Source organism: Labrus bergylta, chromosome 6 (genome assembly GCF_963930695.1).
Source record: "Labrus bergylta chromosome 6, fLabBer1.1, whole genome shotgun sequence".
Lineage (NCBI taxonomy): Eukaryota > Metazoa > Chordata > Actinopteri > Labriformes > Labridae > Labrus > Labrus bergylta.
The window spans coordinates 30,090,370-30,115,643 of NC_089200.1; the positions used below are offsets into that span (position 1 = coordinate 30,090,370).

Below are 25,274 nucleotides of genomic sequence, written 5' to 3' on the forward strand. Positions count from 1 at the left end.
ACTTAAAATGAAGTGTTAATCCAGTGCTTTTAACTCTACAGTATTTAAGTAGGGGCTGCAAGCTCTAAGAGCTTTACCACCATATCAAAGTTAGAAAATGTTTCACTTAGGATACCTCCAGTTTATGGGGATCACTGCAGCACTCTCCTTTCCATAATTAATGTATCTGGGAATTAAAACAGCTTAAAACACTGAATTAAACTGTTTAGTGTTAAAAGAAATCTGTGTTTCTTTGACGGCTCTAATCACATTTAAGGGGGTGCAGGCTGAGGGTAAATCCCAGCTTGTATTTCTCTTTAACTTCTGATTACCAGAGAACTTTATCTGGTAAAAAAAAAAGTGTTATTAAATGACTCAGATCTTAACAGTCACATGACAATGGAAATGTTTTAATGACTGAGATATACAAGCTGAAAACTGAAGAATGACTGTCTACTGTTGTTATGGGCTGTTTTTAAAATTGAGTAAAAAAAAAAAAAAAATCATTATTCATGTAAGAGTTATTTGTGATCGAGTCCTTTCAAGCCAGAAAGATATTACGGGTTTGTTTCCGTCAGTTGTTTCACAAACAGTCACCTTTGAGCGCACTCTTACATTATTTCTTTTGCTGGCAACACCCAGTGCACAGCAGATAAGGAGTGAGTGTAGATTGAATCTGAGGCTGGCGTGCTTTCTGGAACGTTCACCTTTTGAGGCGGCTCGGTCTGGGGCAGTCATGCATGCAGAGAGAGCGCTGGCTACAGGGAGATATTGTGTGTCCAACAGTATGGCCTTGTTACCAGGACACCACCGTGACTCACGTGGATGACTGCTCGGAGAAGCCGACTCTCTTTATATGTCCTATGAAATGTCCTGTTGTGTGGTCAGCTGGTTTCTACTCACCAATCAGATCATCTAATTACCACTGTGGTTAAGTCACCAGGAAACAGTCCCACACTAGTGCCTCACTGTCGTGTATCATCCATTGAGAGTATTTTTAGCGGCACGTTTATTAGTCATGTGTGAGCGGCTTTTGCCCTTTACATTGGATTCATGATGTAATAATCCTTCTTTCCCATTTGTTGACAGGTCCACATTTGCACAACGGGACTTATCGTGACCCCGCCCCCTAGCAGTCCTGTTACTACAGCAACCGTCTTCACGTTTCCTTCGGAGACGAGCTATACATCTATCCCTGTGGTAAGTGTAATCCTCTGAATGTTTTTAAACAACAGGCCAAAGCAACAAAAGAGAAAAATTATCATGATTGGAGAAACTGATTCTATCCATTTAATACCCTTTTTATTTCAAGTGAACACCTTAGGGTGCATTATGATAAGATGCATAGCAGAATTTATTGTATTTTCATAAAAGGTGCAAATGGATACACTTATGAATTTATTCAATTAACTTTTTCTCATTAAATTCAAGATAGGCATATTATTTTGCACAAACATTGACATTTCTCAGTCTTTGTGCAATTTTCAGTAAATATGGAAATTCAGTGTTTTCAAAATCATCACATTCAGTTTTTATTAACATTCGACACAAAGTCCTAACTTTATAGGTAATGGGTTTATGTTTTTTTTAGATGATTTTGGGGTATTTTTAAATGCACAGAATCTACAACCAAACTAAAAAGTAATAATCTATAATGATTATTAAAGTGTGTTAGAAAAAGAACATACAAACAAAACACATTTTGTCATCATTATTTGTCAAATTGACACACAAAAACATCAATTCTGAAAAATATCAACAAAATATGTCTGAACTCCACACAGGCTAAAGGAGCTCTACAATGTTTGAACTTTCCTTAATGTAATGAGCAGAGTGAAAAAACGATTTAATGTGTGTGTATCTGCAACAGTACAGAGCCCACTTTGGTAACTTTTGCTGCTTGTAATGCCATTTCTTGCTATGCTTTTTATCCCTAAACATCAGTGCAACCTGACGATTTTGTACCTTGTGTAATTAAAGCTTGAGATAGTGTTGCTTTTATTTGATATAAATTTAAAGCAGATTATGCAAAAAGCCATCCACTGGCCAGATAGCGGCCACTTCCTTCTGCCTGACTGTTCTGAGTGCAGGTAACATGATGATCTCATAAATTAATGTACTAAGTTTTAACATGAAAAGTAGAACACCTATCTTTCCACTGCAAAGAGAATGAAAGCTTCACTTACGCAATGTTTCTATATTTCATTAGTTTTAACAGGATTATGTCAACATTAATCTTTTTCCCTCAGTGCTCAAAGTAAAGTTACTTTCAAAGAGTATCTGATGCCAACATGCAATTTAGTTACTTCAGACTTTGAAATTGTGAAACAATGTTAATCTGTTGCTCTGTAACGTATGTGGAATGAGATACAGTAGCTAATTTATCACACAGTAAGTGAACAAACTTCATAAAGATAATAACATGGACAAATCTTCTGAGCGGAAATTAACTCGTCTCTGACACACTTCAGCTGTGGTAAAAAAAAAAATCAGTACTTCTAAAAATGTCCAGAAATCCCTTCAGCCCACACAGAGCAGCAGGCCTACTTCCTGTCTGTCTATGTGTATGCTCTGGCATGTGGAGTTTTTGAATGAGCAGGAATGTGTACACAAAAGGTTGTGCTCTCCGCTCCACTTGGGAACCCTACATGATGTTATTGTACAGATGATTTCTCTGGCTGCAGGCAACCTAATTATCTCAGCTCAAGCGTCAGCAGTGAACCGAAACGCACATCGACTATTGCACATACACATAGGCCTATACACATACCACAGTGCTGCCTGAGCGCCACTCTCCTCCAGCGTTGTGTCATGGAAGCTATTACTCTGCTGCTCAGAGCTGCCAATGTTTGTATGGAAAGGCATGTCTTGTTCCATGGTGCAGGAGTTGGCTTCATCATCATCCCAAAAGACAGTTCAATATACTAAAATTGAACACATGTAAGACAAAAGAACAACATTTTAAAAAGTCAATGTACATCTATACACAAAATTAATTTTATGGACTCTGTGTTGATATGGCCGGTTTAAAGGTAATTTCAATATTCTTAACTTGCCTCCTTTTTTTAAAACAGTCTTAATGAGCTGGCAGCCACATGAAAAGCTGTAATGGATGCACATCATCCTGATAGTCAAAAGTGCCTTAGTGAGAGACATCCTATCAAACATATCGACATCATAATAAGAGGATCCTACAAAGATAGACCTTTGTGTTCAAGGGGAAACATTTCTTATTTTAAAACCAAAAACAGTCATGACAGCTGTCTTGAAATCCACCAGACTCTATCAACAAAATCAGTCGTTTTATCTTCAGAACTCCAGCGTTTTTTGTCCACTGACACAATGGTTCGTACTTTTGTGTGGATCTTTATTGCACTAACACTGTGTAGGATCTAAACCCAACTTTGTAAAAGACACACATTGAGCCATACAAACTAACAGGTTTCTGCAGCAGTAGACCGATGATGATGATGTCAGTTTCTTAGAAGGTGAAACTAATCATTTAGTCAATGTAGTGTTGTGTCTTTGAGGAGACTGGTGTTACAGAAAGGTCTCACTCTGTGTGTTTCATTACTGCTATGTCGTCAAGACTCTTTTGAAAACAATCTGCGAGTGGAAAAAAAAAAAAAAGCACTTTAGTGGACAAACTGTGATCGGGGATACTTCCCTGCAGGGATTACAATGCAGCTATTACCGTCTGTTTCCTGGATGCCGGAGAAATCGCCTAGAGAAAATTCTACAAGTGTGCCTATTATCATTTAGATCCCCCAAAAAAGTGAATTAAAGGCCCAGGTTTAAAAGCTTTTAAATTCAACTGTAATTACTGTCATGTAATCCAGTAACACAGTGAAATAAAGGAAATGTCAGTGCTCTTTTAACAGCAGGATGCCATCTTTAGCCTCCAGTCAAAAGCCAGAGTTTCTCTTGACATTGCAGACGATCAAAAAAGGGAAAACATGTGAGTCATGTTGAATCCGCTCATGCTCGGTTAGAGGCTCGCTCTGTAGTGTGTCTGCAGACATGTTTTTTCATTTCATATGGTTCCAATTAAATGCTGCAACGAATTTAACATCGAGCTACGTGGTCTCCTAGCAACAAACAAACAAGCAGAATAGGAAATTCTCAGTTGCAGGGGGAAGTCAGGGACAAGACTACAACGTCTGCCAAACCAGACTCTCCCTTTAGTGTTTGCAAACCGTAGGGAATATCCCAGATGACAGATGATCTCTCATTCTCTTTCCCTCTTTTGTGGCTCATAAACACACTGCTTTCTCTTCTTACGCAACAAATTCTCTCTGTTTTTCGAGGGCTTGAGTTACTTGTTTTTGTCTCTCTGCTTCAAACTGAGAGGAACTTAATGATGAATTGTTGTGAGATGGTAATTAAACCCTTTATAACTTCTAATACTAGTTTCTGTTCTTCTTTTACAGGATGCGCTCCCACCACCCCCACCTCCTCCCCCACAGCAGTCCTCTGCCGATGGAGCAGCGTATTCATTGGCCGGTGGACAGAGGCCCTCCCCAAGCATAAGCGACCAAAGTGGGAGACAAAGACCCACAGTGTGAGTTATAAAAACAGTCCCACACTAAAATATGCAGTCTTCTTAAATGTGCAGTGAAATGTCAGAGTCAGTTTGTGCACAAATGGCTCAGGGCTTTAATGCCCATGCTCGGTTTTGCCTGTCTGTGACCCCCCCCCCCCCCCCCCCCCCTCACAGCTGTCAGTGGGGGGGGGGGGGGGGGGGGCTGCAGAGTATGAGCATGTGCACAGGTGAAGGGGTCAGAACCTGTGGAGGACGGTCTCCTGGGTCTTATTGGAGATCCTCGCCGTCACCCCTGACTTCTGAACTCCCTCACCTTTCCCCTCATTACTCCCTTTTAAAGACACCACACACCTGACAAGAATTAGATCCACTCATGCCTGCTCTCCTGCCCTCGTCTGCCTGTGTGTGCATGTCGGACTCTGAAGCATTCACGTTCCCCCCTGACAACATTGATATCAGACTGAAAACATCCCAGCGGAGATCTGCTCTGCCAGTCGAAGCTGCCTGTTCTGGCTCTGCTGTAGAGAGACCCGCAAATTGTTTTGTCCTCCAGTGCTGATTTTCTCTAGGTCAGGGGCCACAGTCCCTGCTGGAGGGTCTCAGAGGCAATGATGACAGATGTACAGCTAGGCTGCAGGATAAATCCGGAACAAATGGCGTGCTGTGACGAAACTGTGAAACCGCTTTTTATTATGCCATATGAGGGTGAAATCCTCATGTTAACTCGCATTAGCGCCATGTTTTAGTTGTTTGTATGTGAAATTCCTGATTTTTTTTTTTCCCTTCTTTTCCTTTATCTAGGTATGTGGCCATGTTCCCCTACACTCCCCGCAAGGAGGATGAGCTAGAACTGAGGAAGGGAGAGATGTTTCTGGTGCTGGAACGCTGTCAGGACGGCTGGTTCAAGGGCACCTCCATGCACACTGGCAAGATCGGAGTCTTCCCTGGGAACTACATGAGCCCAGTCAGCAGGTCAGTCTGTAGTCCATGCTGACTCATTTATTAGTGTTAACATATTGTACACTCATATATGCCTGATGTCATATTTATTAGTCTGTGATGCATAGCCATAGGTTAATACTTCCCATCTGTTTATGTATTTTAGATATCTTATTATTTTTATGTAGGCTGTAGGAGAAATTTTGTCTGCATAACCTTTTTTTAAATTGATCTAAAATAAACTCATAGTAGTGTTAGAAAACCGGCGATGTAAACAAAGTGAAGATAGGACTCTGAAAACATCACAGACAGTGGGACTCGGGTGTTACACCCATTGTAGACAGTCATGACTCACAGTTATTGTCAGAGGATATACTTGATTTATATTACATTTAAGTGTGAAAAATCACATATAAAGCCTTTAAGTGTTGGTTTTAGGGATTCTAGGAAAATGGGACCTGACACTAAACAGCTACATCTTACCTGACTTATTCTCTCTCCTCAGGACGGCGTCGGGCAGCACGCAGCCCAAAGTGACCATGAGTCTGTGCACTCAGGCCGGCAGAGGTGTCACCATCGTCAGTCCCTCTTCTGCTCCCCTCGGTGCGATTGTTCCAGGTCCTGATTTCAACAAACCGCTAACTGTGTGCTCCAGCGCTGGACCTGCCAACTCCCAGCCTGCAGCTGTGGTCACAGCAGCTCAAACAGCCACGGGTCAGCAGCCAAAAGTCCCTCTGCACGTCAACTCCCAGATGACTGTGAACCAGGCCCGCAATGCAGTCAGGACAGGTGCGAACACTAGAGGAAAAAAACTGCTGCTAAATGTTAGACTGTTGTTTGAAAAGAGTTAAAAACAAGTTATTATTGTTTTTGCAGCTGCTTGTCACAGTCAGGACCGGCCCACGGCAGCAGTCACACCCATCCAGTCTGCTACACCTGTGGCCTATCTCCCGCACCTCGCAGTGTGCTCGCAGCCTTCTTCCTGCCCTGCCCAGGGCTGCAGCCGGGCTGGAGTGGCAATGGGCTGCGCTGCTGCATCTTTGACCCCACCCAACGTTAGCGCCGCATCCCTGGAGGGTGACGGATTGAGACCTGTACCTGTCCTCGCTGCGCCTGTGAACAGCTCTGGCCTCAATCCTGCGTCTAACAGCGCCGCTCTTGCCTGCCGACTGGACAAGGACGTCAAGGTTGTCAGTGTCTTAAATTATGCCGAGCCTCCAGCTGAAATAAAATTCTCTGCTACTAATTATGCATTTCTGCTGCTCTTTCCGTCGATGTTGGCATGTTTCATCACAGTGGGTAATTTGTCTTTAGTTTTAGCATCTTTGAGTAACTTGCCAGATGGTTGCCGTTCTTGGGAGTGTCTGATATTCCTGATCATATATCTTAAGACGCTAATCACACTGGAGAGAGTCACAAGCAGCAATCAACAAGGAGAGCTTATTATTATGCACAGTTTGTTTCTGTCTCTTTCATTTCTAAACAGACTGCTGCCATTTTTATACTTTTTACCACAGTTTGAACCTAAAAATAGGAATTTCTGCCCCCACATCAGCGTCTGTCTGTGGTAAAGAAACAGACAGTGTACCTGTCTGCGGTTTGTGGAAATTACTTGTGCCTCTGTGCCTCAGGAGTTGTTGCAGTCTTCTAACAAAAAAAAAAAATTCTGTTACTGCAGAGGGAAAAGAAAAGTCTACTGAAGCTGTTGTCCAATAAGAAGAAGTCTCGTCCTTCACCGCCCTCCTCTCCCACACTGGAGGCGGAGCAGGCTGCTGCTGGAGAGGTGCTACATGGTGCAGTGGGCCCTGAGACCTCCCCTTCCTCTGGCTCTGTCAGCTGCCACGAGACTGAACCTGCTGCTGCTGCTGTCGCTTCTGCCTCTTCGTCTTCCTCCTCATCGTCAGCTCCAGACTCCTCCTCCCATAGGAAGAGCAGCCCCCTTGATGGATGTGCACCCATCGCTCCTCCTCCTCGGCAACCGTGCTCCTCTCTCTTATCTCAGCAACATGACGCACGGCCCATCATTTGTGAAAGGTACAGAGGAGGAAATCTGTTTTTACTTAACAGTGTGTGTGATTGATCTGTTTAGTTTTCCTATTCATACGAAGTTTAAAAAGTTTTCAGCCCAAGCAAGCAAAACGTGGCCTGATCACACAAAGTCAAAGTATTTCATAGGTCTATATCAGCTAAGAATATCTGCCAGCAGTTAATCAGTCTACCTCTAGTTTACAGTTCACTATTAAACTGGGTTCTAGTCAACCTCATGAAGCATAAAGCATCCAATACGTTAATCAAGACAGTTTTTTGAGCTTTATGCACCAGCAGATGTTATAAACCCAGACAGTAACTGGTTAAGTATGCACAGGTATACCAACACAAATGAACACAAACCTTGTGTCAGACTTACTGACAAGACCAAAACTTGCTTCGTAGGGGTGGAAATCACAAGATAACTTAAGATACGATACAATAAACACAATACGCGGCCCATGATAAGAATTTCACAGTGCATTCATTCTGCGGTAGTTTATCCATATTGCAAGATCGACATATGATTATACGAAACGATTTCTGATTAATTAAAGAATATAAAAGGCACCTTAGAAGGTACATTGCAGGATTATTGTATTTTTTCTTGTGTGTAAGTTTCACCTTTTGTCACGCTTCTTCTCTTGAAGTAGGGACGTGGTGAGTCATTGACATGGAAATCTGTTTAGAGCACTCCCTTTTTTAAATTAAAATTTGTTTTTTTATTGAAATTTGGCACCAGCGGTTTGCTAATTTTATCACAGGTCAGAAAGACAATATATCGCCTCTAAATCATGAAAGTCAGCAGTTTCTAGTCTTGTAGTACTCGCTGTCTCAATACTCTGTCTTAAGTACACACTACAAGAGAATCAATGCCTGATTCTCCCTTTTTAACAATCCTATGAAAAGTCCTGATTTTTTTGATGGTTCTTAAGATTGTCTTGTCAGATTTTTCTTGAGGTGCGTTAAAACTGTTATCCTATCTGCTCAGAAGACTGCATGGGCAGTTCAAATCTTCAGTATTAAAAATGCTCAATTTTTGTGATATCCTGTTGCGTGGGGGGGAACCCTGAGGACAGCCAAGCAACAGCAAATCGATTCACCTCCAGCTCGCTGTAAAATGTACAGGCCATGTTCACGCCCTCTTCAAGCCTTCATCCAGAGTTTTTTACTTTTTCTTTGTGAATTTGCAGTGAAGTAGTCTGATTTAAAAAAAGCTCCCTGCTTGTCTCCCACCATGTTTGTTTTCTCTAAAATTACAGTTGAGATAACAGTGAAACATTTTAACAGTGAAACATTTTAAGTTTTCCAGTGTTTACAGTCTGGCCTCTAGTCTCCGCTCACTACAGGAACAAAAGGGTTTAATCTATCATAATTTGTTGTGATGTGTTGACTCTCTCACATCTTCAACATCCCTTAAGTTACGCATGTTAACTCATTGCATAGACGGGCCTTACTGTAGGTAGTGCAAGCTTTTAAAAATCCTTTGAGTGGGCCAGCCTTTACTCGTGTTGCTTAGCTTAAATCCACATTACAGGTACCTTTAATGAGCATTGTTGCAGTGTGTGTATCAGTATGTGACTGTGCCTCTGGCTGTCCTCCCCAGGTACAGGGTGGTGGTATCGTATCCTCCCCAGAGCGAGGCCGAGCTGGAACTTAAGGAGGGCGACATTGTGTTTGTTCACAGGAAGAGGGAGGACGGCTGGTTCAAAGGCACACTGCAGAGGAATGGCAGGACGGGACTGTTCCCTGGCAGCTTTGTAGACAGCATCTAACACTCACAACAGACAACAGTGAACCACGGTCACACTCACTATGACCCCACTGACTGCTGCTAACCTCTCTACAGTTTGTTATCGCACAAACCAAACCCATCAGCACTCGAGAGGCTGCCTGGACAAGAGCCGTCGTTTTTGCAGAGAGTGCTGCTCAGAAGAACAGAACATGTTAGCATTGAAAGCACAGAAGGACAGAGTTAGAGGAAGGCACACTACTCATGAACTTTTTCCTTTTTTGTTGGTTATTTATATCTTTGTAACAATTCAACTGTTAAATGTGTGCCTTGTTCTGTCCCTCACTTTATTGTACATAAGGACACAAAGATGATTAGTCCTAAAACAACCAGTATGAGCTGTCGATATAGATATATTACGCATTTTAACTTATTGCATAGACTGGCCTTTTTGTAGGTGGTGCAACTCATTAAGGGGTTAAGCTGGCACATGCCTTATGCCATTTCGTCGTTGTACTTTTCTCCCTCTGACTGCTGATAAAAAAAAAAAACCTTGCCATCATTTCAGTCCAGGAGTAGAATAGGGCTGGGCATTTTGTAAAAAAAAAACAAAAAAACAACAACAAATATTTAGCATGATAATTTGATAACGCTGCCAGTTTCAGGAATATTCTTGTTTTTCATAAACATTTCAACACTATTCTTTGTTCTAGTAATGTCAATACAAACAAGTCTAAACATAGAATAAAAGCAGCTCAAAAATTCTTCAGTGGGGGCTAATAGCCGAGCTGCAGCTAACATCAGCTTAGCCTGATTTTAGATAAGGTTTCCTTCATTTTTGTATTGTTCATTGTTCAAGAGCAAATTTATCCACAGCGGTCTCCTTCATTTTCACATCTTATAAACTTATTAAAAAAACAACCTTATAAAGCAGTTCCACATGATAGTCAGCGTTTCTGACATACAGTAAGAAAGGGGCTGAGAGCAGAGCTGTCGATAAATGTTGCAAAAATCTACCATGGCTGTTTTCATATCTAGTAAATTTCTCAAAATTGATCAAATCTTTGAACATAAAGGGATCCCCCTGAGAGATGGTCGTATTGCCCAGCCCTATATAAGATCTATCAGATACAGCAGATCAAACAATTGAGCAGTGTCAACATCACTTGATACTTCTGCAGACCTGACAGCATTACATTGATCTACAGTCTTGCACAATTGATGCTCTCTTGCTTCACATCATGTGAAAATTGCACACAAAGCAAAATATCTCTCCTGGCCTCTAAGGGCCTCCAGTCTTTTTGTTTCTCCTGCTGTGTCTGAGGCTGAAGTGCCAAAAACTGTTACCTGCAGCGATCAAATATTTGCATGCGAGTAGCGAAGCCTTCTGCGGGAGATGAATTGAGGATGGATGTGTTGCAGGACTGTTTGATTACGCCTTTTTAATATGCGGAAAACGCACTCCGAGATAGACTTCACAGTCAGATATTGCTTACTTTGTACCTTCTTTGTATTTACTGACCCGAGTAGTTTCTCTCCTGAACCCAGACGTAGCTCTGCATCACAAGAGTGACAAAACATTTCAGCAACAGTGCACAATAGATTCCCTATCGGTGTATATTTATGTTTATTTACTGATTCCACAGAGGTAGACGGCTATTGCTCTCAGAAAAAACGAACCTGTTTTTTGTATTTTGTACTCTATAACTCATTCCTAATGTGACTTGTGGCAATAAAAACACGGCTAGCTAAAGCACAGAATGTTTGCCTAAAGGAACATGTCGTCGTTTCACTCCACAGGAAGAGATGTGTCGTGTAAAGAGAAGCTTTTTATTGAAATCAATCACTTTAAGCCCCTTGATTTTGTTTTTCTTGTTTTGGGGGTTTTGGTGTACATTTCATCGATACAAATTTTTCTCAATCTTAAGTGTTGTATTGACTTGAATTACTGTGAGATGTCTTTGTGGTTGGAGGGGGGTTTTGGTTGTAGTTTTGGTGCTTGTTAAACATAAAGATTAGGCAGTAATAGAATTAATACTGTGGAGAATAAAAAAAACAGATCAAATATCTAAACTTATAATTTATCCTTTCTTTATGTAATGTTTAAGATACATCAAATAAATGAATTAAATTCTCCAAAGAAAAAAAAAATGAAATTATAAACTGACCCCGCGACACTTAATGCAATGTGACTTAATCATCTGATCTTTAGCGAGTCCTTTGAGGTTTGAGGGGGGGGATTTAAACCCTTTAAAGTTGAGGCGAAACCCTCCAAATGTGGCTTGAGAATGAACTTACTGACTGAATTGAACCCATAGTTTCAACATTTGTTTTAGTCTTTTGTTGTTGATGGAGGGGGACCACTGTGTAACTGACTGCTGGAATCTATTGTAGTTTGTTTGACATATGGAGAGAGTGTGGGAGAGGATGGTACAAATCACTGTTAGGGCCTTTTTTTTGTCTTCCTGATTTGGTTCTTGTATAGAATTAACCTGATATGTTTCATTGTTGTCTTGGCAATCACCACACCAACCTCAGGCTCTGTGCTTAACTTTTCCTCTCTGTGTCTTTTCACTTCACTGTTAAGCCTTTAATCATCAAACTTAACTCCAACTCAGATGTTACATATTTATGCACTATTATAATGTTTGTAATCGTACATATTGTTCATGCATAGGCTGCACAGATCTTAAAACATGAAGCATTTTTTTTTTTTTTTAAAGGGAATTCCAGTATTTTCTGACCTGGACCCTCGTTTAAGTAATTTGGGGTCTTAATGACAAACAGGTGCAAAAAAATGTGCAATTGCTCAAGTAGGTTGTTTCAAATCGCTGTCAAACAGGCTGTAAGGGATGCAACAAATCTTTTGATCAAAATGTGTAAACGTTTTTAGTTATCTCACAGACTGATTGTTACTGTAACTGTCTGACAACATCGCTCCATCAATAGACTTCATTGATAAAGAGTGAGATGCTTGTTTTCTAAACCAGACACGGCAGAAACATCACTCTCCTCAAAGACACCTGACTTCACTGACAAATACGGTGATCTTACCTTGCATAGCATGGGAGTTGCTTATCTACTGCTGCAGTGATTTGTTTGTGAAACTCTTTGTGTTTCAATGTTTCCAACAAAAACAGCACAATATCTTTTTAATCTCACAAGCACAAAAATCTTCCTTCTCAAGGCAGACACAGACCAGCGACTCCTGAGTTATGCCAGGTAGATTTACAGTTTTTGTCAAGGCAGTCTGGAGGCTTTGAAGGAGAGAGATGTAATAATTGATTCTGGTTTCAGAAAAAAAACATTTTATTCTACAACAAAATGTCTATTTAGATCTTATGGATGGTCTTCATGATGTTCCCAGAAACATATAAACATTATTAAGCACGATGTGAGACTGTCGATGGCAAAAACAAGTGATGTCATGGACATGTTTTAAGGTCATATTTCCCCCAAAGGTTGAGACGCGTTCTTACAGCCTGTTTCACAGCTGGATGATGAAGCAATCCACTCGGGTCATTTCAGATCTTTTAACCCATGAGTCATTTAAAACCAAAAAGTGTAAGAAAATGAGGCCCAGATTAAAAAACATTGGAGCTCCCTTTTTAACCGTTAATTATATTTTCTCTTATTGGGACGGATGGTGACTGAAGTTTGCCTGATTCATCTTAACAGATTTTCCTCATGCCAAGGTGACTTACTTGATTTTTTTTTTTGTGTGTGTGTCCGTAGTTAGTCTGTTGTACGTCTGAAAATGGTGAAACTGAAATCAACTTATTTGGCACAAGTCTCTTATGTGAAAAACATTCTGAAGTATTTGAGGGAATAGCACATTTTGTTAAAATCGCTATAACAATAAAAGCTAATGGTTTCCATAACTCCCTCAGGCTGAGTCATTGTTTCATGACAGTAATGAAATGTTCTGTGTTCCTCTGTTTTCTCCTGTGACTCTGTGTTATGTTGGTCATTTGTAGCCAGGGCAGAACTGTCTAACCAGCAGTTGTATCCAAGACATAGACCTCTGATGACAGGACTGAGTAATCGTGTCCTTGCCGTGCCCCCTTCTCTCTCTCTTCACAATGCGCTCGGATGGCCTAAAACGCAAAGGTACGGAGTTAGACTATAAAAGTAAGCACACACAGGATAAATTAACAATAAACGACAGTTGTTCCTCATTAAATGTATTTGGGGTTAGTCACGGTACACATGTTGATAAATGGTTCTGGCTGTAGAGGAGCTTCCCCTGTGACTTGCAGCCGAGCAGAGGGGTTGTAACGAGAGGTGAGCCTTCCCAGCGTGTTCAGCTGGGAAACATTGACAGGAACTGACAAGCACCCAGAGAGGTCATTGTGCTGCACACAGTTCCCTGCAGAGGATGGGTTACCATGGAAATAAGTTATTTCAATGTCTGAACATTAGAACAAACTGCACAAGAATAGTAAAAATATTGAATTAATAATGTGTCTATATAAAACATCACATTTATTTATACTGTCTGGCTTCACATCTAGTGTGAGTGATTTTGATCATAGATAGTAGAAAAAAACCTGCATGTGAGTAAATTTAAGACAATAAAGTGCATGATGAAAGTCAATGCTAGTGGCTGCAAGGGTTGAACAAAGTTCAGGAAGTTTTAAGGTCAGAATGTATTGATGCATGTCGTGCTCTGAGTGTCTCCAAAGAGAAAAAATGAAATTATAAACTGACCCCACGGCACCTAATGTAATGTGACTTAATCATCTGATCTTTAGCAAGTCCTTTGAGGTTTGAGGGGGGATTTAAACAGTTCTTAGTCCTGTTGTTGATGGAGGGGGACCACTGTGTAACTGACTGCTGGAATCTATTGTAGTTTGTTTGACATATGGAGAGAGTGTGGGAGAGGATGGTACAAATCACTGTTAGGGCCTTTTTTTGTTTTTTTTTGTCTTCCTGATTCTTGTATAGAATTAACCTGATATGTTTCATTGTTGTCTTCACCACACCAACCTCAGGCTCTGTGTTTAACTTTTCCTCTCTGTGTCTTTTCACTTCACTGTTAAGCCTTTAATCATCAAACTTAACTCCAACTCAGATGTTACATATTTATGCACTATTATAACTTCTCTAATCGTACATATTGTTCATGCATAGGCTGCAAATACCAGATTTTTCAAATAAAAACTTGCGTGTGGGTCAATTTAAAAAGTATACAGTTAGAATAATAAACAGAAATACATATAAAATACATAATTATTGGAATATAAAGACCAATAAAATATATTCATCATCATACACATTTCTGATTTATTGTACAATTGACTTCTTCATTTACTTCAATTTACATTTAGGAAATTAATTCAGTTATAAACAACTTGTGACTGCTTCCAAAAATAACCTCAAAGACGAGTAAAATAGTTCTAGCTGAATATAATTTTAAAAATAAAATGATTGAAGTTTTGACATGCAGGTCTGATCCAATGCTCTGCACTAAACAGTGAATGCGTGCACAAAGTAGGTAATAAATATTGGAGTTATCTCTTAACACTGAAATGATAAAGAGGTTAATATCGTGTGCCTGAGTGTGTACGTGCATGCACCAGGTCATAGGGTGATTACTTGCACCGCTCTGTTCAGTGTTGTGTGCATACCTGTGTATGCACTTATTTGTGTGTTAGGGCATGAGACAGCAAAACACAGTTCTTCTTTTGGCAAATATCATCAGATCATGAAGGTGTGAAAGACAGTAATACAGTTTCATTGATCATGAAAGTGATCTGAATACAAATCAAGCTCTGTTTCCTCCTCTGACACACACACACACACACACACAGACAAAGATGAATCATTAACAATGTGATACTGAGTAATTTATGCAAATAATATTGTTTGTGTTTGTTGTATTTCTCTGCTGCAGCATGAATATGATTCACACTGTCAGGCTCAGTGTCACAGGTTGTGAATATGATTTAGGGTCAGAGGATGAATCCTGCAGAATGTCTCGGTGTGATGGACCGTCCAGGTGCAGGCCGAGGCCACCCACTCACATCAACATCACTCACCGTGTTGTACACCAGTGACAGATCTGCTGCATGTGAAATATGTTTCCATGGGGAACAGTGATGCATGAGGAAAAACACGAGAATAAATGACTGCAATTAACAATCAGTGAGCTACAGTGTGCAAGATAGGACACTGCGGTCACCAGTATAAATAATTAATCTTCTTAACACAGAGAACTAATTAATCCTGTGAAATATGGGCATTCTTAATACAGTTCTGGATTTTAAAGGCACTAAATGATTATTGATAGAGTACAATAAAGTCATTAAAGACATAAAACATAGAGCCATGATCTCTGCAGTTCTATAATTCACTATTCAGTGTGCTGCTTTGTAGGCTGTTAATTAAAGAAGATTATGCACATAGTTAGTGTCTGAAAGTTTTTTAGTGGTTATAAAATCACAGTTATTTAATGATATTTCACTGTGTCTTTAAAGTCCATATTAACATGGACTTTGCCTGTTCGGAGGTTTCACACAAATGGAGGCACTCCTGCACTGCTCTCTGTTGTTGTTTTTTCAATGTTCTGAAAAAAGAAAAGTTCAATTACAAAACATGTAGAGAATATTCTTACTCTTTTCTTTTTTTCTTATAGTTTGTGCTATATGAAATCTATTCACGTTTCATAATATAGACTACGTTTAATTTGTCTGTAGCCTACTCATACTAAAGGCACTCAACTAAAGCATGGTTTGCTTCCTGTGACGTTAACATTTAGTATACTAGTAGATTAACTTAAGGCTATAATGACATTTAGATTTCTTTCCTATATACCAAACAACACGTTTCCTTAAGCTAGGTTTTTCTCTCATTAATATCTTCCGTATAAAAGACTTCTAAAATAATAACAGTTTAACAATATCTAATAAACATACAGCAGTATCTGGATAATAAACTTCCTCTACAAACATCAGCAGACCTCTATGTGCTGCTGTGTGACTACTGCGCCCTCTACCGACTGATGACAGGCAGCGCAACAACAAGGGAAAAGAAACATGGCGGCGTCCATGAGCAGAAGCTCCTGTGAAGAAGCTCCTCTGACATTCACATGTTTCTCTGTACAGAAGAACAAGGTTTGTGTCTGAAGAAGTCAAGAGTTTAAAAGAAGGTAAGTTACGGTTATTGTAAGTTTCTTAAAGAAGGGAAACCATTGTTATCTACTTGAAAGACTGTGAATATCTCCCGAACTGAAAATTGATCCATTAATAAACACAGCAGGTGTTATTTAGAGCTTTAGATGACCGAGGCTCTCATCAGTCCATCATAAGTTTCAACATATTTTAATAAGAAAAGCTTCCTTAAGCTAGACAGTCTTGTTTCAAGTAGCCTACAGTATGTTATCAGCTCCTACCTACAGTAAACATAGGTCTATGTTTACATAGGACATCATGATGTCTGTTTTACAGAGCCACAAAAAGTCACAAAAAGTAGGCTAAACATTAAGTTACTATCATCGGCGCACAAGATTTTTTGTTATAACTACATTTTGGTAGGCTAATTCAGGAGCACAGTAGTTTCAAAAGGGTTGCACATTTATTTTATTTTTTTCACAATAGAAAGGTGAAAAATATCACAATTATTTTTCAGTAGGCCTAATGATAACACTATAAAAATAATGAAAATAATATTATTGGTTTACCAAAATCTTGATTATAAAGTCACAAAATATTTTATAACGTAGTAGTTTATACTTCTTTTGAAAACTCATACGGTAAACAGTGACATAGATCTACACAAATGTTAACATTCTCAACGTATAATAAATATATATCACCTGCGATAGCTACTATACGCAAGAAGTGTTGTTTTTATCAGTATCAAGTTGCATTTTATCCATCTCTAATTTTACTTTCTATATTTTAAGGAGGTTTTTTTTAACTCTAGTGCTACTGTGGTACAAATAAATAATTTTAGGCCTGTTGTAGCTATCTGTCAATTGTATTAAACTATATGAGCATCATTTGTTTTAACTCCTCACATATTTTAATTAAAAAAACATTATAGGGTTGTTTATCATTATTTTTCTGCAAAATGTCAAAAATTGTTACTGTCATTTTTCAGTTGTATTTGAAAATTTGCTAATAATAAATTCCTAGCACCCAATAAAATGACATTGTTTAATAGCTTATTAACAGTTCAATGTCCAAAGACTTTTATTCAGCATTAAAATTGACCAAGAAAAGCAGGAAATCCTCATAATAAAGAAACTGGAACCAGAAAATGTTGGACATTTTGCTACCGCTCCCGGGTGTAGTCCTATGCCAATGGGCTGCTGTGCTCTCCTACAGTGAGGTGTCCATCATGTCCCGGCTGGCGGTGGTGTGTGGGGGCTCCAGAGGCATCGGGGGGGCTGTGTCCCGCCTGTTGGCAGAGAGGGGCTGCAGGGTGGCTGTCGTTTCCAGGAATGAAGATGCTGCCAGGGCTGCGCTGGCATCTTTACATGGAGGTAAATGATTATTGTGTCAGTGCTCCCCTCTCTCTCTCTCTCTCTCTCTCTCTCTCCAATCATCAGCTGTACTAACACTGTCTGTGTTATTGTTGGTGTTTTATGTTTTTGTTTAACCTTGTCAGTAAAGTGGGGCACTGGTGGAAAAATTATTAATGTGCACACCCCTTGTTCAGTGGCTGTAATCCTCCAAGTCGGCTGTCTGGATTCGGCTCCGACCTCTGGTTACTTTCCCCTCACTCTCTCTCCCTGATTTCAGACTCACTGTCCTATCTCTAAATAAAGGCAAAAAGCCCAAAAGCAAACCTTTAAAAAACATGGAAGTCAAGTCAGATACATTACTAACTAGTTGATACCCCCACAAACACATTTTACTTTGAAAAGCCAGATGAAGTTAAATAAATGGTTAAATTTCACTATATAATGAAATCTAAGAGCGTCAGTTTTTTGTCAGTTACACACATCGATCATGTTCTTTGGTCTTCAAAAGTCCGTCACATAAAGTAAGTCTATTTACAGAGCAGATTTTTAAAATGACAGGAGTTTACCAAAGTCTGTTACTGAGGTACAGTTGTCAGACTGCCCGAAATTTAAACATAGTTTTTTTTTTTAAATTAAAACATATCACATCTAAAGCAACAGCAGAATAAAAAAAGCATTTAGAGAAAGATAGAAACAAGGAAGTAGTGGACTTCAGCAACAGAAAACAAAAAACGGGGGTCTCTGGAATATATTTAAAGCTCCTGTGAGGAACTTTCAGCGACCCCTGCAGACAAAGTGACACCTCGTATCTCTTTGCTGATTTTGACCTGAGTATTTAAACATAGTGTTGTTTTATTAAACAATGAATCTCATCCTTCGTTCTTTAACATTGAAGTCTATCATTCTTTGAATCTTTGCCTTCTAAAATTAAATAAATAAAAAAATGCTCATTTGGCATCATTCAGTTAATTACTTAGTCTAACACAGACCCTCTAACTCTGGTTTCGGTCATTCATAATGACTAAATAGAAATTGTCTCACTTGATGTTTGATTTTCAAAGTCCTTTCATTTTTAAAAAGTCGATTTCAAGACTAGCTAAAAACTGTCACAGGAACTTTTCAGTGGTGGAGCTTCTGTAAATTTCAGATGCAACACTGTATCAAAAAGAGAATACATGTAGACCTTGTTTACCTGCAGCTGTTACTATACAATGTATTCTTGTTCGCGCTCTCCAGCCGACCATGTGGCTCTCGGCTGTGATGTCTCCAAAGAGCAAGAGGTGCAGAAAACCTTTGAGACGATCCAGAAGACCTGCGGAAACATCTCTTATCTCGTGAACGCGGCTGGCATCAACAGGTATGTGTCATACATGTTTTATATACAGGACTGAACATTATGGTTTAATATTTGACTGTGCCTGTTTGTGTTTGATTGATCAGGGATGCTCTGTTACTGAGGAGCAGGCCGGAGGACATGCTGGCTCTGCTGCACACAAACCTGCTGGGCTCCATGTTGACCTGCAGGGCGGCACTGCGCAGCATGCTGCACACACGCGGCGCGGCGGTTGTTAATATAGGTACTGATGGCTCTGAAATCAGAAGCTCTTTGTGATGAGGGGGTTGATTTTAGTTTGGTCACTAGATGGCAGTGTACATCATTGTTTCCTTCTTTTGGATTCACTAAAAGAGTAAGTGACTTTTTTAATGTAAAAACAACAACATTTGATTACTTATATTATTAATAGACATACTATGCATTTTTAAGATGATAACTGATAGTTTCAATGATTTTGTTTTGGTTACAGTCCTTGTGACCAAAAACCAGTGGGTGACGAAAACTAAAGAAAGGGATAATGTGATTTGTTTCCTTATATATGATATCCATGTGTGTTCATATATTGATCTTTTGATAATAAGGGTTTCAGACTGTAGCGTCCTACCTGCCAGTGTTTTATTTGCTGAGTGGTCTGAATGGATGTGTCTGTGTTTGTAGGCTCTGTTGTGGGCCTGAAAGGGAACGCTGGTCAGTCTGTGTACAGTGCCAGTAAAGCTGGTTTAGAGGGCTTCACTCGCTCTCTGGCTAAAGAAGTCGCTTCTCGTAACATCAGAGTGAACCTGCTGGCTCCAGGTACAGTGCATGTGCTTACTCCACCCTCCATCTCAAAAATGTATTTTTCAGTTTTATATATCGTCCTTCTTATGTCCCTGCCCTCTCTCTCTCGCTCCAGGTTTCATCCGCACTGACATGACCTCGGGCCTGAAGGAGGAGGACGGAGCACGCTCGATCCCTCTGGGGAGATTTGGCGAGCCGGAGGAGGTCGCTCAGGCGGTCCTCTTCCTTTTGGAGTCTTCATACATTACAGGACAGGTGCTGGTGGTGGACGGAGGACTGCAGCTGGCCATGTAGGGACCGAGGCTTTACTCTGGAGTTATCTCAACACTTAGATAAAATGTGAGGCTGGTAAAGCTTCACTCTGCCTTTTCTGGAACATTTGTCAGCTGTTTCTGTTATCGTTAAGGGTCAAGCTTCTGACTCATCAAAACAGGGCACTTGTTTTTAGACCTCTGCCCTTTGGTGACACATGTTGGGGTCTTAATGAATCATCACCGATGATCGCCCCAACCTGGAGTTCACACTATTATGTTGAGGGGCACATGCACTTTGTCAAGGTTCTGCCTCAAAAAGAGCTGGAGTATGACCTCCAAAGAGGAGAGACAAATTGGTACAACTTTTTGTCAAAGAGTAACTTCAGTAAAAGCCACCAGACTCCATTGACAAAACAGAATCTTTTTCCGGCAAAACTCATGAGTTGCTACTCTGTTGCTTCAGTGATTGACCAGTTTTTTTTTTGTGGTATTGTCCATCCAATATCTATACTGTTGTCCCGTTCAGGGAGCCAATCCCAACTGTCATAGGAAAAGAGGTGGGGTACACCCTGGTCTAGTCACCTCTCAATAACAGGGCTGACCTACTGAGACATATTAACAGTTACACCTACAGGTAATTTAGAGTCACTAGTTAAACTAAGAAGCATGTCTTTTGACTGTGGGAGGGGGAACCTGAGAAACCGGAGGGAACCAACGCATGCACAGGGACAACATGCATACTCCACACAGAAAGACCATGTCTGACGGGGGATACACACTCTTGCTGTGAGGCGACAGCACTAACCACTGCACCACCTTGTGAATATAGTATATAGATTTGGATCCAAACTCACTTTAAAACACCAAATTCACACAGTAATACCCACAGGCTCACTGATCTCGGCAGTTGTAGACCAGTAACTCCAGTTTTTGTCAATGTTGTTTGGGGATGTTAAAGAACGTAATATAATGTATTTACAAATAAAAACATCAAGTGCATTTTTAACGGCCTATCTTTCTGTGTTTTTCCTTTTCTTTTTTGATGTTTAATACGGGCACAGAATAACAATCTGAGAAAAAACTAGATATTTTAGTGGACATTCTTTGATTTGGACCCCCAAGGATTTCTATTGAAGCTAGTTCAAAACCTATTGAACCTATTACTTGTTTAAACCCTAAAATAAATTGTGTACAAATAGAGGCAAGTTTCAAAATACATAAATTCCCCTTCAGAGACGCCTCATGGCGGGCTCTGTGGCTGATTCAGAGTAATATCTGTGTGTGATTGGATTTAGTATTTAAATCAGCTGTTTTCTTGTCAAAGCTCTTCCTGTAAACACAAAGAGTAAACAAAGTCTTTACATAGTTTCTGGTTGTCCACATCTGTCCTGATGCTCCCTGTCGTTCTGCTGAGTCACTCTGTCCCACCACATTAGTCGAGGCCTGATGTGTGTGTGTGTGTGACAGCGGGACATGACTAAACACTGCTGACTCCAGAGTGTCTGGCCCAGTCCGGACCTCTGTGTCCTGAGCCCCTAAATTTGATCAGTTGGTCTTTTTCCATGACTGTAAAGCGCACCCCCCCCCTCCCCCTCATCTCCCCTGGGAGATCCCCTCTCACTGACAGCACGTTTCCCCCCTCCACCATCGGCCCCCTCGGCCCACCTCTGGAGGGGCCTGTCGTGGGGCTGGCGTGCTTGGCTGCAGCTGGAGGAAATTAGGAGTAGTGGTGGAGGTTGTTGGGGTGGGGGGGGTATTTTTAGCTTGGGAATGTTTTGAGTGTCTGGTTACATCTGTGGACCTGTGGTGTGGATGGACATGGTCATACCCAGCGTCGAGATAAGAAATGCTGCGTTTTTTGCTCCTTTCATTGAAACATGCTGTGACCATCTAAAAAAAAAAGAACAACTTTATTTTCTCTTTTATGTGCTCTCATATATCATATCCTATATATGGTTTATTTTCTTTTAAAGGAGGGGGGTTCGCATCTTTCTCCAAATAATATTCTTAGCGAGAGTGTTATTTCCACTGTGACTGATGAGAGTGATTTTTGGCATCTTCTTATTGTTTTAGGAAGAGCCTGCCAGTCTGTAAAAACACGTCACACTGTCTCTGAAGAGCTTTATTAACTTTCATAACCTAAAATAATATCAGGAGAACAATCCATATACAGGCATTGATTGGCATAGAAATGTGCAAACACAGAAACTGTCAGCCGATGCGAGACAAGAGAAAAGATGTCCATTCTGTATACTGTTACAAAGGTGATGAAAATATTAGATATAAATATACCTTGTTTTTTAAACTTTTCACTGGCTTAAAGAAAGAGTCATGTTGTGTTTTATACATCCTGTTTGGCACTGTACAAGTGTCCAAAAATAACATGCAAAGAAAACTGTGTTTGCATTGAACCTAAAGAGGATTAAGGCTGTGAATATATTTATAAAGCTTAATACAGAGAAGATTGTTTTATCAGTGAGACAAATGGTTGCTGTTATATAATTTATGTCATGATTGCTGGTTGAGTCTTTTCTTTCATACAAAAATAAAATGGACAAAACTGTGACGTCTGTGTGATTACAGCACTGAAACCTTTCACAGCACCCTCTCTCTCTCTCCAGTGAGAACATTTCTATTCACACTTTGAAAATAAAACCGTCACAGAAAAGAAAAAAAAAAAATGCGAAAATGACCCAACATCACCAAGGTTATTGAAACTGTCATCCTCACCACTGCCACAGACACTCGCATCCCTAAATTAAGTGTTTCCTCACCAACCTTTAAGTCAATCCATCACAAAAAACCTGCTTTTCTCTGTCACTTCACCTCCCTGTGTCAGATTGATCGGACTTTCCTTAAAGGGAAATTGAAATTCAAACTCAAACTGGGCCTGTTATTGCATATTTTGGGTCTAACTTTCTAATACATACAAAATATAAAGGAGCAATACAAATGTGTCTGTCATTTAGAAGCCAAAATATGTAATAAAGGCCCAGGTAGAAACATTTTTTTTTTCCTTTCAACCTCTTCATCCCCCACAAAATCTATTCCTGTTTGAGCGCTCTTTTTCCCAAACCTTGTTTCTTTTCCTTTAAAAAAAAAAACTTAACTGAAGGCCCGGCCTTTTCCACAATCTGTCAGCTAACCTATGACAACTACAGTCAGATACTGTAGATATCAGCACTGTGCTAAACAAGCCCACATAATGACACAAGTGTGTGTTCTCCTTCGTCAAAGCCACCATGCTTTCAGTCATTCAGTCTCCTTTAAAAGTTGCTGGAACAAGTTTCTACATATAGATACAGCTTTAATCTGTGTATTTCAAATGGCACCACTTAAACATGCAAAGTCATTTTTATGTTTTATTGCTAAACCTGTTTTCTTGAAATCTTTACAGACATGAAAGGCACTTAAAGAGACAACCCTTTGCAAAACAGAGTCTCATGAGAGTTTGTATTTTTCGAGCAGTCTTCCCTCGTCAATCACTTCTCAGGTCCAGTTGATAAAATGAAGCTTGCAGAAACAACTTGATGATGATTCTGTGATATAATGGGTTGTGTCAGAGGATAAAAACATATGAAAACCACGGCTGCACCGGCTCACTTTTGCCCACCCTTAAGTTCTGAGTCCTTTAGTTTGATGTTATTTTTTGTCTCAGGAGTGCTGGAGTTGTTGGGCAGCATTCAGGCGTTTTCTGCGGGGACAGCATCCCAACTCGTGCCATCTTGTGGTCTCTACAGGTCGTCACTTTCCACCAGGCCGCCGGGCAGTGGGCTGGAGTCTGGGAAAAAGGCCGCCTTCACGTCCAGGCCTCTCTCTGTCAGGGCGGCGTAGCGGCTGGTGGAGGGACGCACCTTCTTGGGCTTTGGGAGGTTGGGCTGCTGCCACTGAGCTGAGGGTGGAAGCAGAAGGAGTTCATAAAGTGAGCACACACACACACACACACACACACACAGGCTTGATTCAAAAGTAAACCCTTAAAGAAAGAATGAACTAAAAATAAACATAAAAAGCAAAATTATCAGCCAACAGAAAGAGAAAACAGGAGTTTCCATGTTTTTTAGAGGACCTTTCTTCTGTCAGAGATCTTTCAAATAAAGGCGTTAACACTCTTAGATTTGTCGAATACAATATAATGAATTAGGCATCATTTCCTCTCTTACTGGAAACTGTGCGATAATATAGCACTGAATACGACTGCAATCTTCTTGAAATAAGGTCATAAGCTCTGAGATTCACAAAGAAAAGTGCACAAAGCGTATGGTAAGTAAAATAAGTAATCCTGATTTAATCTCGTACAAGAAATGAAATTGGGCTTCTTCAAAAAACAAGCATTCATCTCAGAAAGTTGAGAACCATCTTCATGTAGAGGAAGTACGCAGCAGTTTAATGTTTTACTTTTCACAACAAAGTGTTTTAGAGTCAGAACTTACTGTGGACATCGAGGCGTGCGGTGCTGGACACGATGCCTGCGTCATTCTTGGCTGACACCGTGTACCAGCCGGCGTCTTCTTTCATGGCCGGCTGGATGATCATACACAGGTAGCCACAGTTGTCCTGGTGCATGCTGGGTAAGAAAATTGACAAACATTAAAAGGCAAAGTGATTATTTTCTGTCTTTTTTCAACGTTGAATGTCTTGAATCTTGTAAAAAAAAAAAAAGGTGATTCGTCTTGTTTCCACTTTGTATTTACCTGACTCTGTCTGTGTTGTGAGTGAACGACTCATTCTCCCTTTTCCAGAAGATTTGGGGATAGGGAACACCTGTGACCCGACACTCGAGTCGTACAGGATGACCTTCGGCCACACTTGTGTTCTGCAGCTTCTCCACAAATGAAGGGGCTTTGTGCATCTCTTTGGCTGTGGAGACAGGTTGTTTATTGAGTTGTTATCTTGATCCAAATCATGCAAACACAAATCCTCTGCCTGACTGTGTGTTTTGGCATACCTGCAACAATGAGTTCCAGGTTGAAGGAGTTCTGCCCGGCTCGGTTGCTTGCGATGCAGGTGTAAATGCCTGCATCACGGCTGGTCACAGGCTCAATGACCAATGAGTGCACACCGTTTTCCCTCACCAGCATCTTGTGGGCGGAGTCTGGGCGAATGGTCTGTCCATTCAGTTGCCAGATGAGATCAGGAGTGGGCAGGCCGCTCACCTAAAGAACACAAAAATGTTAAAATTAGCTGAATATGTAAAAGCTTACTTTAGCGCATGC

The 25,274-nt window shown here is 40.4% G+C and overlaps 3 protein-coding genes across 8 annotated transcripts in view; 2 read left to right on the top strand and 1 right to left on the bottom strand.

The window, feature by feature from the left end:
• Positions 1 to 13,102, top strand: part of sh3rf1 (SH3 domain containing ring finger 1) — a 46,873-nt gene extending 33,771 nt beyond the window's left edge. For both annotated transcript variants that reach the window (XM_065956163.1, XM_020631758.3), the window contains exons 6-12: positions 1,069 to 1,179; positions 4,410 to 4,540; positions 5,324 to 5,494; positions 5,967 to 6,250; positions 6,338 to 6,648; positions 7,140 to 7,495; positions 9,096 to 13,102. In XM_065956163.1, coding sequence (XP_065812235.1) covers positions 1,069 to 1,179; positions 4,410 to 4,540; positions 5,324 to 5,494; positions 5,967 to 6,250; positions 6,338 to 6,648; positions 7,140 to 7,495; positions 9,096 to 9,264 — 1,533 coding nt within the window. In that variant the 3' untranslated portion in view covers positions 9,265 to 13,102. The remainder of the gene's footprint in view (positions 1 to 1,068; positions 1,180 to 4,409; positions 4,541 to 5,323; positions 5,495 to 5,966; positions 6,251 to 6,337; positions 6,649 to 7,139; positions 7,496 to 9,095) is intronic.
• Positions 13,103 to 16,214: 3,112 nt separating this feature from the next.
• On the top strand, positions 16,215 to 21,064 carry cbr4 (carbonyl reductase 4). The gene is made up of 6 exons (XM_020631099.3): positions 16,215 to 16,371; positions 17,552 to 17,709; positions 18,928 to 19,048; positions 19,132 to 19,268; positions 19,685 to 19,819; positions 19,920 to 21,064. The coding sequence occupies exons 2-6, from the start codon at positions 17,565 to 17,567 to the stop codon at positions 20,096 to 20,098; spliced, it is 717 nt and encodes a 238-aa protein (XP_020486755.1). The 5' UTR covers positions 16,215 to 16,371; positions 17,552 to 17,564; the 3' UTR covers positions 20,099 to 21,064.
• Positions 21,065 to 22,165: 1,101 nt separating this feature from the next.
• palld (palladin, cytoskeletal associated protein) overlaps positions 22,166 to 25,274 on the bottom strand; it is a 68,352-nt gene continuing 65,243 nt past the window's right edge. For all 5 annotated transcript variants that reach the window (XM_020631078.3, XM_065956166.1, XM_065956165.1 and 2 more), the window contains 4 exons: positions 25,007 to 25,214; positions 24,753 to 24,918; positions 24,492 to 24,625; positions 22,166 to 23,950 (listed from right to left, as the gene is read on the bottom strand). In XM_020631078.3, the coding sequence (XP_020486734.2) occupies positions 23,793 to 23,950; positions 24,492 to 24,625; positions 24,753 to 24,918; positions 25,007 to 25,214 (666 nt within the window). In that variant the 3' untranslated portion in view covers positions 22,166 to 23,792. The remainder of the gene's footprint in view (positions 23,951 to 24,491; positions 24,626 to 24,752; positions 24,919 to 25,006; positions 25,215 to 25,274) is intronic.

Bases quoted from the DNA above. Each gene is read 5' to 3' on its own strand.
- cbr4 (XM_020631099.3), top strand. From the start codon at position 17,565: ATGTCCCGGCTGGCGGTGGTGTGTGGGGGCTCCAGAGGCATCGGGGGG. The intron at 19,269-19,684 runs GTACTGATGGCT...CTGTGTTTGTAG, and splicing joins CGCGGCGGTTGTTAATATAG to GCTCTGTTGTGGGCCTGAAA. The intron at 19,820-19,919 runs GTACAGTGCATG...CTCTCGCTCCAG, and splicing joins AGTGAACCTGCTGGCTCCAG to GTTTCATCCGCACTGACATG.